The sequence below is a fragment of the Lynx rufus genome, unplaced genomic scaffold (assembly GCF_022079265.1).
Source record: "Lynx rufus isolate CCGP_SWC_20201006 ecotype Redwood Valley unplaced genomic scaffold, mLynRuf1.p SCAF_6, whole genome shotgun sequence".
Taxonomy (NCBI): Eukaryota; Metazoa; Chordata; class Mammalia; order Carnivora; family Felidae; genus Lynx; species Lynx rufus.
In genome coordinates this window covers 141525791-141539291 of record NW_025814878.1, presented here as the reverse complement: position 1 = coordinate 141539291, position 13501 = coordinate 141525791, and the positions used below count along the sequence as shown (strand labels likewise).

The 13501-nt window shown below is 48.1% G+C and overlaps 1 protein-coding gene across 8 annotated transcripts in view; it reads left to right on the top strand.

The window, feature by feature from the left end:
- The window catches only part of RIPOR2 (RHO family interacting cell polarization regulator 2), a 118901-nt gene extending 106559 nt beyond the window's left edge, over positions 1-12342 (top strand). For 2 of the 8 annotated variants that reach the window (XM_047103107.1, XM_047103111.1), the window contains one exon: positions 1888-2189. In XM_047103107.1, coding sequence (XP_046959063.1) covers positions 1888-2178 — 291 coding nt within the window. In that variant the 3' untranslated portion in view covers positions 2179-2189. Of the gene's footprint in view, positions 1-38; positions 505-1887; positions 2190-3901; positions 4080-4314; positions 4658-5903; positions 5995-10594 lie in introns of those variants that run through there. The other 6 variants (XM_047103106.1, XM_047103110.1, XM_047103108.1 and 3 more) reach the window with 6 other exon arrangements.
- Positions 12343-13501: the final 1159 nt, after the last annotated feature.

Genomic DNA, 13501 nt, shown 5'->3' with positions numbered 1-13501 from the left:
CAGCTGACGAGTGCGCAAAATGTGATCTGTCCCTACAGAGGAATATGATGCAACACACAAGGAATTCTGACTCGTGCTGGAGGAACCTTGAACACATCTGGCTAGTGAAAGTGCAAGACGTAAAAGGCCACATGTTATGTGATTCTGTTCCCGCAAAATGTCCAGACTAGGGAAATGCAGAGAGAGAGAGGGATCAGTGGTTGCCAGGAACTAGAGGGAGGAGACCAGGGGAATGACTGCCCAAGGGTACAGGATTTCTTTTTAGAGTCATGGAAATGATCTGGTCCCTTTCTCTTAGTACCAACTAAAAATAAACTTTATTACTAAAAAAAAAAAAAGGAAAAAGGAAATGATCTGGAATTAGGTAGTGGTGATGTTTTGTGAGTGTATGAAAAACCACTGGGCCATACACTTTCAAGGGTGAATATTATGGTATGTGAATTATATCTCCATATTTTTTTAAGGGTGGGGCTGTTCTTGGGGTGCCTGGGTGACTCAGTCGGTTAAGCGTCCGACTTCGGCTCAGGTCGTGATCTCGCGGTCCGTGAGTTCAAGCCCCGCATCGGGCTCTGTGCTGACAGCTCAGAGCCTGGAGCCTGTTTCAGATTCTGTGTCTCCCTCTCTCTCTCTGACCCTCCCCTGTTCATGCTCTGTCTCTCTCTGTCTCAAAAATAAATAAACGTTAAAAAGAATTTAAGGGTGGGGCTGTTGTCCAGCACTGAGAAACTAGGCTGTGTCTCATCACAACTGGGAGGGACCACCACAGTGCTAGGTGCCATCCCATGAGCAAACACACCAGCAGGTGTTTGGTTACACTTTCAAGCTCTTTCATCCAGGCACGATGGTGGCACCAGAGTTGATGGGTGCTCACTAAGCGCAGGGTATCATTCTAGGTGCTGTAAGGAACCAAATAAGATTAAAAAACAAAAAATCCAAGATCTTCATCTTTTAGGGAGCTTCAACAGACATGGAGTCACTGTTGTATCTCCTATAAACAAATACATGAATACGCAGATGTATATGAGAATAACAGTAACACTACAGCTCTATTTATCGAGGCCTTACTTCGTGCTAAGACCGGATTTCAGTCCTTGACATGTGTCACCATGTGGAAGAATCAGAAAGGCCTGTGAGTGCCTTTTGATTCTACTCACTTTGCAGATTGACAGACTAAGGCACAGGAAGTTAAGTAAAATGCCAGAAGCACGCGTGAGCAAGTTGAGAGAGTAGAAATAGATATAAACACAGGCGTACATATGTGTACATACGTAATGATAATTAGGTCAACGTGAGTCATAGGAAATCAGAAAGACAGTAGAGAGCCGGTCACATAGTGGTTGGTGACACAGGGCCTGGGTCTTAAACCAGCTTAAAAGATAATTGGGCGGGGGGGGCAGCGCCTGGGTGGCTCAGTCTGATAAGCGTCCAACTCCTAATTTTGGCTGAAATCTAACCCGTCCTTCCCGGTCCAGGTCGAGTATCATTTTCGTGCACCGTGTCCTGGCACTTTGGAAGGTGGCTTTCTTCCACGCGATTCACTTAGCGTCTCGCAGCTTCTGTGGAGACACATTCCTTCCCTACAGACCCTTCTGCAATCTTAGCACTTGCGCTAGACCCCAGGGGCTCTTGAATGCTGGAAACGTAACTTTGGACCTTCCAGCTTCATAGTCCACAGAGTCCGTGACCTGATAGAGTAATGGATTGAATTCAGAGACAGTTCTTTTAGTAAACATGAATTGTTATGGATTTTTTTTCTTTTTTTTTGTGCTCTGAAGGTCATGTGAAATGTCTCGTTTTATCTATAGTTTAGGTCCGGGAGTAAAAGTGATGCCTCTAAAACTGCAAACACATCAAAATGTCCTCATGGGGTCCCTCCCTCTCTTCCAGGCCTTGCTGTATTACTGTGAGGCACTGACAAAGGCAAACCCCCAGCTCCAGAGGGCAGCCTGCCTGGCCCTGAAAAGCTTGCAGGTAAGATCCAGTCTCCGAGGCCCCAGCAGTTCAGCTCTGAGCAAGTCTAGGCCAAGTGCACCCAACAGCTTTCTTCCCCTACTTGGGGACACCTGTCTTACCTCTTTCACGGTGGGAACTGTGTATTCATTTGGGGGTCTTTTCTTAAAACTTTATTTTATTTTATTTTATTTTTTTATATTTTTTTTAACGTTTATTTATTTTTGAGACAGAGAGAGAGCATGAACGGGGGAGGGTCAGAGAGAGGGAGACACAGAATCTGAAACAGGCTCCAGGCTCTGAGCTGTCAGCACAGAGCCCGACGCGGGGCTTGAACTCACGGACCGCGAGATCATGACCTGAGCCGAAGTCGGCCGCTTAACCAACTGAGCCACCCAAGCGCCCCTAAAACTTTATTTTAATGTTTATTTATTTCTGAGAAAGAAACAGTAAGTGGGGGAGGGGCAGAGAGAGAGAGAGAGGGAGAGACAGAATCCGAAGCAGGCTCCAGGCTCTGAGCTGTCACCACAGAGCCTGATGCGGGGCTCGAACCTACGAACTGAACCAACCACGAGATCATGACCTGAGCCAAGGTCAGATGCTTAATCGACTGAGCCACCCAAGCGCTCTGGGGTCTTTTCTTTAAATAGTAGCTAAATGTGACTTTGTTTCGTTAGAGTTGATAATTTTCCAAATGAAACAATTATGTGTTTCAGCAGCCCGCAGCCCAGAAATGGATAGCTTATCCCAAAAAAAGAGTTGATAGGATGATTTCACCAATTTTTCTTGTGTACAAGAAAGAACAGGGACAAATAAAATTTGTAAGGAAATACTGAAATTCAATGTGCCGATAAATTCCCAGATGCTTCCCCATGATCTGCTTTAACAAGCAGCTCACCCTTCCTTTTTTTTTTAATTTTTTAAATGTTTATTCATTTTTGAGAGACAGAGAGCAAATGGGGGAGGGGCAGAGAGAGACACAGAGGATCTGAAGCAGGCTCCTCGTTAAGAGTGGAGAGCCCAATGGGGATCTCGAACCCACAAACCCCAAGACCACAACCCAAGCTGAAGTTGGACATCCAACTGACTGAGCCACCCAGGCACCCCAGCAGCTCACCCATCTGAAGTGTGTCAGGGGGACATGTCACCGAGCAGTGACAGGGCTAAAATGTAAATGAAACAAAGGCTGAGAATTCCCAACATTAGAGACTTTGCCTTTCAGGGTGCCCAGCTGGCTCAGTCAGCAGGGTGTGCAACTTGGAGTCGTGAGTTTGAGCCCCAGGTTGACCGTAGAGATTACTTAAGGAAATTAGAAGGAAGGAAGGAAGGAAGGAAGGAAGGAAGGAAGGAAGGAAGGAAGGAAGGAAGGAAGGAAGAAGGAAGGAAGGAAGGAGGAAAGAGAAGGAAAGGGGAAGAGAGGAAGAAAGAAAGAAAGAAAGGAAAGAAAGTTTGCCTTTCAGTAGGAAAGATTTAATGTTCAACCTACCTTAAATCATCAAAAATAAGACCAATCACTTTTGAGAAAAAGATAAAGTCACACCTTCAAACTTGCTAAAATCTTGGATGGCCGCATGGGACAAGGGGCGGGACCTATAGCCGGATGGGCATGAAGAGAGGGGTTAATACTCTCAAAAGAAGATCTCATGACCTGTGCAGAAAAACAGCTCTGGGAAATATAGCCTTCCTTGTCACGTGCTGAAAAATACCTTGTGTGGCCAAGAGAGCCCACAGTGAATGCTGTTTATTTGAGTGGCCTCCTGGTGCCCATGACATCTCAGAGACGATGGCTGTGACACGGAGCTAATGGAAACAAAGTCACCAGGGTACAGTGAACTGTGTCCGCGTCTGTGGATTTGCACAGTGTGAACATGACAGTAAAAGCAACAGTTTTAACTCTAGCAGATCTCAAGTCTGAGAGCCCCGATGCCTCCGCTGTTCTCTTTTCTTCCAGAAAATACGATCCTTGGTGCTGGACAAAACACCTCTTTTTAAACCATCCCCAGCCTCCCAGCTCCTGAAAGGGGCTCTGGGCAGCATGGTGTGAAAAACAGTGTAGACACGGGGGTTTCATCCACCCAAACCAATCAACTCTAGCTAACCTGTCAGGGAAAACATCATCATCATCATCATCATCATTATTATCATTATTTTATTTTTATCGTTACTATTATTAGTAGTACTTGGTTAATGCTAGCAAGCAGACAGCCACATTTTTCTGTTACCAAACTGGACCCAAATGAGAGATCGAGATCCTCAAACCAAGAGGCCCTCGAAGTTCGGGCCCCTCATCTGTTTCTCTGGGCTAAGAGCCTGTGGTCTGCCCGTGCTGCTCACTGCCATTGACACCTCTGTCACCGGCACCAGGGCTCCCTGCGCCCGGCTTCCTTCCAGAAGGAGAATCGCCATCTCGCAATCTGGTCCCTCAGCTCGTCAGAACCTCAGCGGAAGCATTTGGGTCTGGCCGCAGGCGTGCCCCACGCGGTGGTGTCCGTGGAAACGCGGTGCTAGGCCCTCCTCTGCCTGCACGCGTCCTCTCCCGGGGGTGTCTGTCATCCTCCCCAGGCCAATGACGCCCCCCGCCCCGGTTTCCAGGCCGGGTCCTCCCTCGCTGGCGCGTGCCCCGCTGGCTGCGGGGCGTCCCTGCTGGGAAGTCACCTCCGACCGACCGGCACCCAGCTCGCCCACCTCAGTGGGGGGTGCAGCTCGTCCGTGCCCCTCCCCCACCTCATCCTCACCCCCGACGGCCCCGCCCCGCGGACCCCACCGCCCGGCAGCCCGCTCTGCCCACCCCGATTGGAGCCGCCTTCCCGCCGGCCTCTGCCCCCGCGGAGTCCACGCCTTCCGTGCGCGCTTTCTGCTGCGGTGAGGCTGCTCTCACTACAGCACGAGTCCCGGGCCCCGGGTAGCTCCGTGGGTCAAGGGTGAGACTCGCGATCTCAGCTCCGGTCGTGATCTCACGGTTCGTGAGTTCAAGCCCCACATGGGGCTCCGCGCTGACGGCGCGGAGCCCGCTTGGGATTCTCGCTCTCTCCCTCTCTCTCTGCCCCTCCCCTGCTCGCTCTCTAGCTCTCTCAAAATCAATAAATAAAAGCAAAACAAAACACCCCACAAATCCCGCTTCTAAAGCTCTTATGTGGCTCTCCACGATGCTAAGGATGAAGTTCAAAGCACTTAATGTGGCTGGTAAGGCCCCTCCTTGATTGGGGTCCTGGTAGGAGGTGCTCCCCTCGCCTGGAATGTATTTCCTGCCCCACACCGCCCAACACATGCACACGTGCACACACACACACACACACGCACACACACACCTACCACTTGCCCGAATGTGGCTAATTGCCCTAAGACACCGCTTCCTCTGTGAAGACTCTCCAGGTCAGACCAGATGACGTTTCCCAGCTCTGTTCTGCCCGAGCACCGTGTCCCCGCCTGTCATTGTCCCACCGTCTGTCTTTCCACTGGACCGGAAACCCTGGGGGGTCAGGACCGAGCCCCGCTCGCTGCCTGGCCGACTGCCCGGTCCCTGGGGCGCTGATACGTGTGGGATGGACAGACACGAGGGTTCCGACCACCTGCTCTGGCTGTCCTCCCGTTGGGCACACAAGCCAAACACAGAGTCCTTAGCTGAGCACTGGGTTGGAACCAGTGAGGCGCGTGGGAAAGAGCTCGGAGAAGGGGATCCTGTTCTGGAAGGAGAGGCTGGCCACTCCGCTTCCAAACGCGCGTTGTTGGAGCTCCTGCAGGTGCGCGGCCCAGGCGCCATCCCGGGAGACGAATCGGGTGCATCTTGGAGGGACCGCGCGGAATGTGTTCCTTTAAAAGAGCCCCTCAGGAGCCGGACGCTCAGCGGGCCCGGGGAACCCTGCGCAAGACAGTACCGCCCCTGTGGCCCCGCCGTGGGTGTCCCCTGTGGCCCCGCCGTGGGTGTCGCGGCACTAACGGCTCTCTCCTCGCAGGCCACCGAGAGCATTAAGATGCTGGTGACTTTGTGTCAGTGCGACACCGAGGAAATCAGAAACGTGGCCTCGGAGACCCTCTTGTCTCTCGGTGAGTTTCGCTTACACGGTTGTCTCCTTCTGGTGCTCTCCAAGGGAGCTGGGCCCAGACGGCTCGTGGGCGCCGCGGGAGCACCTTCCCCCCGGGGGCGCTGCTCACACATGGGATGTCACACACATGGGACATCACACTCGCACAGGGGACGTCACACACACACAAGGTAGGTCACAATCACACACACACACTATGAGGAACTGGTGGCTTCCCATCTCCCTCCAAGGCCCGGGTCTCACCGCCTGGAGCTGGGGGAGGGCCGCTCTCGGGAGCCCCGCCAGGCCGATCAGCCTGCGCTGTTTGGAGGCCAGGACGCAGACTCGAACCTAAAGCAGAGGCAGTGGTCAGGGATCCAGGGGGGCTGGCGAGCTTGGGCTGGGACTCCGGGGGCCGCGGTTGGCTGAGGCGGCAGGCACGGCGGGCACGCTAGTCCCCTCCTCACCCTGCCGCGCAGGTTAGCCTCTGGTCGCCCCGCTGACCCGTGCCCAGCTGAGTCCTGACACCGGAGAAAAGAAGTGTGGTTCTTGAATGCTGGAATAGCCAGATAAACCCTCCTCCCCACTTCACCCTGTAAAGGCACCTGCCTACCAGGTTTCACGCCTTTGTTCTTTCGGGGGAGTGCAGGGGGCAGAGAGAGGCTGTTCTGACCTGCATAAAAGATAGAGACAGGGGCGCCTGGGTGGCTCAGTCGGTTGGGCGTCCGACTTCAGCTCAGGTCACGATCTCACGGTCTGTGAGTTCGAGCCCCGCATCGGGCTCTGTGCTGCCGGCTCAGAGCCTGGAGCCTGTTTCGGATTCTGTGTCTCCCTCTCTCTCTGACCCTCCACCATTCATGCTCTGTCTCTCTCTGTCTCAAAAATAAATAGATGTTAAAAAAAAAATTAAGGGGCGCCTGGGTGGCGCAGTCGGTTAAGCGTCCGACTTCAGCCAGGTCACGATCTCGCGGTCCGGGAGTTCGAGCCCCGCGTCAGGCTCTGGGCTGATGGCTCAGAGCCTGGAGCCTGTTTCCGATTCTGTGTCTCCCTCTCTCTCTGCCCCTCCCCCGCTCATGCTCTGTCTCTCTCTGTCCCAAAAATAAATAAACGTTGAAAAAAAAATTAAAAAAAAAATTAAAAAAAAGATAGAGACAGTTGGTATTTTACTACTGCCACCGCTCTTAATGTGCAAAAACTATGCTTCTAAAAGTCCTCAAATATAATCCGGCTAATAATACTAGTTGGAAAGAGGCCACCCTGGTTTGGCTATAGTCGCTTAATAACGTAAGGCAGAACCTCGTGGCATTTATAATCACCGTGCAAATCACATTCGTTGTTGTAGGTGTTCTTTCTTACAGTCACTGGTTTAATGACACTTCCTTCTGCTAATGAATACATCATTTGATCCACAGAAATCCAAGCCAGCACATGTTTGTTTAAAGGATAAAACAGTTATTCCTTGAGTCACCTGGGTGGCTCAGTCAGTTAAGCATCCCACTTCAGCTCAGGTCATGATCTCAGGTTCTTGAGTTCGAGCCCCACGTGGGGCTCTGTGCTGACAGCTCGGAGCCTGGAGCCTGCTTCGGAGTCTGTGTCTCCCTCTCTCTCTCTGCCCCTCCCCTCCCCTTTTCTCTCTCTCAAAAATAAAATTAAAAACATAAAAAAAATTTAAAAAAACAGTGATTCCTTACGGCTGCTTTAGGCATACAACTTTAATTCCCTAAACACATGCCCAGGGTATTATTAGTTGAGCCTCTTTTATCCCATCGTGTTCTGGGCTAACACTGAGGCAAGCCAAGTGTTTGCACAGCTCAGCGACGCTTCCTTATCCAGTGTGACCCAGAGAAGCCTGTCCCCGCCAGATGTGCCCCAGGAGTCACTTCAGCAGCACAAACAGCATCTCCAGGAGCGATGGTCACACCCGCTTCACCTGCGGGGCTCCCCCCGGCCCCCATGCCCCCCTCACACCACCAGCTCACGTTCCCAACACTAGTTGCACATTGGAATCACTAAGGAGGCTCTCAAATACACTCATGCCCGGGGTTCTACTCCCGAAGGTTCTGATTTCAGTGGGCTGGGGTGTGCCTGGGTGCTGGGACGGTTCAAAGCCCCCAGGTGATTCTAAGATGTAACCGATGCTTGAACCCGATGTTATGAATCTCCTTTGACCTCAATACACAAACACTGGTGTGTTTTTAACTCACCCAGATGACCGAGTTGGTAATTGTGTCTGGTAGGTCCCCCTGTGATTTGGGGGCCGGTCTCTTTGTCCTAGACAGCTGCTGTGGAATTAGTGGCTTCTGTAAGTGAGGAACTGAAGGTTAACTGTATTTAATTTTGAGTCGTTACCGTTCACATGTAAATCGCCACCTGAGGCCACTGCCCCACTGCCGTCTGCGTAGCTGTGGCCACCTACCCGTCCGGCTGGGCCTCAGACCGGTTGAAAGCACACTGCCCCAAGTGCCAAAGCTCAGGCCCTTTCTCCTCCAACACCTGCCTGCTTCCCAGGGCTGTTGACAGACCAGAGGAGGGGCCAACGCAGATCAACGCCCACGGAAAACAACATTAGAGTAAGAGGCCCTGGCATCCCAGCTCTGGTTGTGTCTCTGCAGTGATGCGGGGTTACACCTGTAGAGGATTCGCTCTGTGCCGGGCACTGTTTTGAGGGACCTGCATGAGTTAGCGCATTTAATCTTCCGAAGGACTGCACGAGGGTGAAGGGCAGTTAGTCCCATTTTGCAGAAGGGCCCATTGAGGCATAACTCACTTATGGGCACCCAGACCCGGTAGGGCACCGCAATGGAATCCTGACCCACCTACACTCTGCAGGACTCTGGGGAAGGACTGCACACCTCTAAATTGGGATATAGCCATGCACACGCTAGGAACGGGCTGGGTATTCACTGGGTTCTAAATAGCGTTAGTTACCCAAGCCATTTAGGTGTGCCATGGTATGAATGTGCCTAACTCTGTCTCTCTCTAACCGCCCCCCCACCCCGCCCCGCTGTCATCACCTGGAAAGGTGCTGTGTTTAATGTTTTATATGTCAGGGTTTTGTGCAAATATTTTGTCTCAAAAAAGGATTCCACTCCAAAGCAATAAAAAGGCAAAAATTACTGAATTAGGGGAAAAAAATAGCATTTGCCTCAGAAAAGTCAACAAGGCATGACAAAACAATCTACAGAAATCTCTAAAATTTGGGGGCCTTTGTCTAGAGGAGTTCGCTAAGTTCTTATAAGTGCAGGTGACTCCCTCCTTTGATATGTAATGTATTACCGAAAAAATTAAATATACCCCTCTAAAAGACAAACTTTAGTTGATTGAGAGGCTTCTGTTTCCAGAGACTACGATATATTATAAAATCCACCATTACACTGCTTTTCAAAAACTCACTGACATCAATGTATTTCTAGCGTTTCATGAATCTTTTTTTACTTGTTTTGTTAATGAACTTCTTTTTTATTTTTAATGTTTATTATTTTTGAGAGAGAGACAGAATGTGAGCTGGGGAGGGGCAGAGAGAGGGAGACACAGAATCTAAAGCAGGCTCCAGGCTCTGAGCTGTCAGCACAGAGCCCGACACGGGGCTCGAACCCATGAACTGTGAGATCATGACCTGAGCCCAAGTGGGAAGCTTAACCGACTGAGCCACCCAGGTGTCCCTCTTAATGAACTTCTGATTGAGCACAACTCATTATTCCCAGCTTTGTCTCTCTTGTATTAGCTAAAGTGTAGCTAAATTTGACTTTTATAAAAGACCCTTTAGATATGTCAATATATAATGTAAAAAAGTAAAAGCTATATCAAAGTTCAATGCCTTGAAGTCATTCTGAAATCTCTAACACGCTTATAATCCATATGGTTTCTCAGGAAGAAATCTATGTGTGAAATTATTGCCATTAAATGCCCCTAGGAGTTCAACTGTTCCACACCCTGACGTTATTTTAGTCTCTGGCATTAACTCAAAAGTACTTGGTTGTTCTACAAAGGAAAAAAGAGACAAACCAAAAAGCCAACTCTTAACTACAGAGAACACACTGATGGTTACCAGAGGGGAGGTGGATGGGGGATGGGTGAAATAGGTGAGGGAGATTAAGAGTACACTTTTCTTGATGAGCACTGGGTAATGTATAGAATTGTTGGATCATTGTATTGTACACCCGAAACTGAAACATATAACACTGTATGTTCACTACACTGGAATTCTTTTCTTTAATCTTTATTTATTTTTGAGAGAGAGACAGCACGAGCGGGGAAGGGGCAGAGAGAGGGAGACACAGAATCCGAAGCAGGCTCCAGGCTCCGAGCTGTCAGCACAGAGCCCGACGTGGGGCTCGAACCCACGAACATGACCTGAGCCGAAGTGGGACGCCCGACCCACTGAGCCACCCAGGCGCCCCTGGAATTTTTTTTTTTTTTTTGAGTATAAAAAAAAAGTTCTTGGCTCTTCTAAACAGTACCAGGAAACAACATAATTAAGAATTACAGAAGATGACTTTCCTTACTAAAGTTAACATTAGCAGATATAGCAATCCATTCCCAAACAACTGGTTTCAATTCGTTATCCTGAGTGATGAATAAGAAGGTTAAACTGGTGTTTATTTTTGATGTTCTGCGCGCAGGAGAAGATGGGCGGCTGGCGTACGAACAGCTGGACAAATTTCCTCGAGACCGTGTTAACGCCGGAGGGCGTCATGGGGCTGAAGTTGCCACGGCCTTTTAATGAGCTCTGCCCAACAGCCATCTTAATAAATGGCCCTGTTCATCAAGATTGTGCTGGGATTTAGCGGGCGTGTTTAAACCTGGAAGAGTTCTGCTGAGGTTGTCTGGAAATTTAACACGTCATAGATAGAAGTCAGAGTCGAGCATCATAGTACCTATCTACTTTTCCTTTGGCCGATAGAATAGGGCCAATATGACTCCGTAGATGACGGTGTCGATTGCGTCTGACGATACTTGGTAGAAGCGTCCATCTTATCTCGTATGTATGGAATTTTAAAACAGCCATCTTTGTACTTTTTTGGAAGTTCTTCTCTAAGCCTAAAATCGTCACATGATACTTTGATGACTATCACATGCCTTGCGGTGTCTCCCCGTCGTGTCCTGAGGGTTGAGGGGCCCCACCAGCTACCTAATTTTACCTTAAATGCAAAGCACAAAAAAGAATTTCTTCGAATAACAGTTTGCCCGCGGAACTCGGTAAAATGACACATTGTAAGAGTTTAAAATTTTTTTTAACTTCATTTTTTTCAAGCCTCCATTACTTCTTTTGTTTCTTTTCTCCATCCTGACCATTCCCAAAGCATGTTTCCATGATGGATAAAAGACAGGTTGATGTCTAAGATGATACCCATACTCCTTAAAAAAAGACATTCGAAGTTGAAGCTTTTTTGAACACGAGCCATTTTTTTTTTATGATACTTTTACAACAGAGGTATTTTGCTGCTAAGACAAATCAAAACAAAAACTCATGGAATCAGAAAGCTGTGATGCTCTTTGGGGTCGTAGAACTGGGCACTTGGAGGAATCTTAATGGGGCGGGAGCAGAAGGAGATTCACAAGTGGTCCTTGCTTCTACAGGAATTACCATGAGATTAGGAGGAAGAATGTCCCGAGGGACAAGGGACGAGGGACAGTTACTGCCCCAGAGAAATCACTCGTCACTGGGTGGGATCTCTTGGCCAAATAGTTAAAACAACAGCTCCCCTCACTGTTTCTGTATCAGGGGAGCAATTCCACTAAATAAAGTACAAGACCACTAGATAGCTCGTACTAACTTTCCTTCCTCTTAAGAGTATACACGGTGGGATATGCCAAGATATCAAAACAAAATGTGTGAGTGTGATTTCAACCGTGGAATATCAACTGTATTCTGGATGTGTTCGTATCAAATATTTAGGTGTCGTTTTAAATATTTACATTTTAGCAAGACCTTTAAGAACAACTCTTAATCCATTTTAAAGTAAGAATTGTTTGCCAGACTTCCTGGTGAATAGTTCTTTCAACTGTGAAGTTATAATGTGTATATATATTTGTATATTTATAAATATTATATATATGCATATATCCTTCATTTTAAAGGTACATTGTACAGTCTGTAGGTTAGCATGTATAGTCTGTAGCCTATGGTCTCTGTTAGATGGTTGATTCTTTTTGTAGAAAGTCAAATCACAAATGTTACAGAGTTTTTTGTTAGTTTTGTTTTCATTTTCTAATTTTTTGAATATTGCATGAGTAATTAACTATGTACTTTTGTATTCATTTCTGCATTTTATTTTCACTCAGAGGGGGTGCCTTTAGTCTCGTGGCATTTGTATCCATCACTCTTTCAATCATGTAAGTTAAAATAAAAATTATTTTTGAATTATTACTCTTATGCACAGAGTCTGCTCTGTTTTTCACATGCCCTTCTTAAGCCGGCGTTTCTACAGCACAGGGTGCCTCATTTCGCAACTTGAATTTCTCATCTTGAAATTCCTTCACTTGCAAATGAAGATAATAATGTTTACCTCTCAATTTGTTGTAAAGCTAATTGGAGGAAAAGAGCTGTGTTTCAGAATTGTGGTATCCGTGAGCAGAGACCACGAGCCCCTTGAGGATGCTAAGAGCCTTCATTTGTGTGTTCCCAGCCCACACCCCACCCGTGTCATCACGGAGGAGCCCCCGGCATTCAGCTGGGAGAGTATTCACCCACTGACGCTATTAAATACCAGTGATTCCTTTAACCGAGTCAGCAGGAAAAATTTTCTCCTACAAGGAAGGTTTATTGCTATACTGTTTAACTGAATTGTCTTCCTTAACTTTACAAGATGGTAAAGGAAAACCGTAAACCCCAACTCGGCAGAAAACACCAGCCCTTCTTACTGTATTCGAAAAGCAAATTAGTCAAATAGAAAGAGAAATATTTTTATCCCTGAAATTTTCCTGGAGATAATATCTCTTAATATTCTCTTGATTTTGAGAAATTCTAAGTATGCTTTGTGTGAGAAAAAAATTGTTTGCTACAAACCTGATCTCTAACTTCTCATTTATTCAACAAGTTTTGTTTGTTTATTTGCATACTTACTATGAATAAGGTATATACTGGGGACTGTTCTTTTTTTTTTTTAATTGTTTTAATGTTTATTTTTGAGCAAGAGAGAGAGAGAGAGACAGAGCACGAGTCGGGGAGGGGTAGAGAGAGAGGGAGACACAGAATTTGAATCAGGGTCCAGGCTCTGACCTGTCAGCACAGAGCCCAACGCGGGGCTTGAACCCGTGAATGGTGAGACCATGACCTGAGCCGAACTCAGCCCTTTAACCGACTGAGCCACCCAGGCGCCCCCTGGGGACTGTTCTTGACACTGCAGATACAGCAGTGAAGAGAAAACAACAAAAATCTCTGCCCTCACAGGGCTCATATTCTGGTGAGGGAAAGACAGGGAAGGCGATCATAATTGCACAAGGTTGGGGAAGGGAGAAGTGACATGGCAAAGGTCACAAGTTTGAAGAGGGTGTTCGAGGAAGGCCTAATAGAAAATTACATTTGA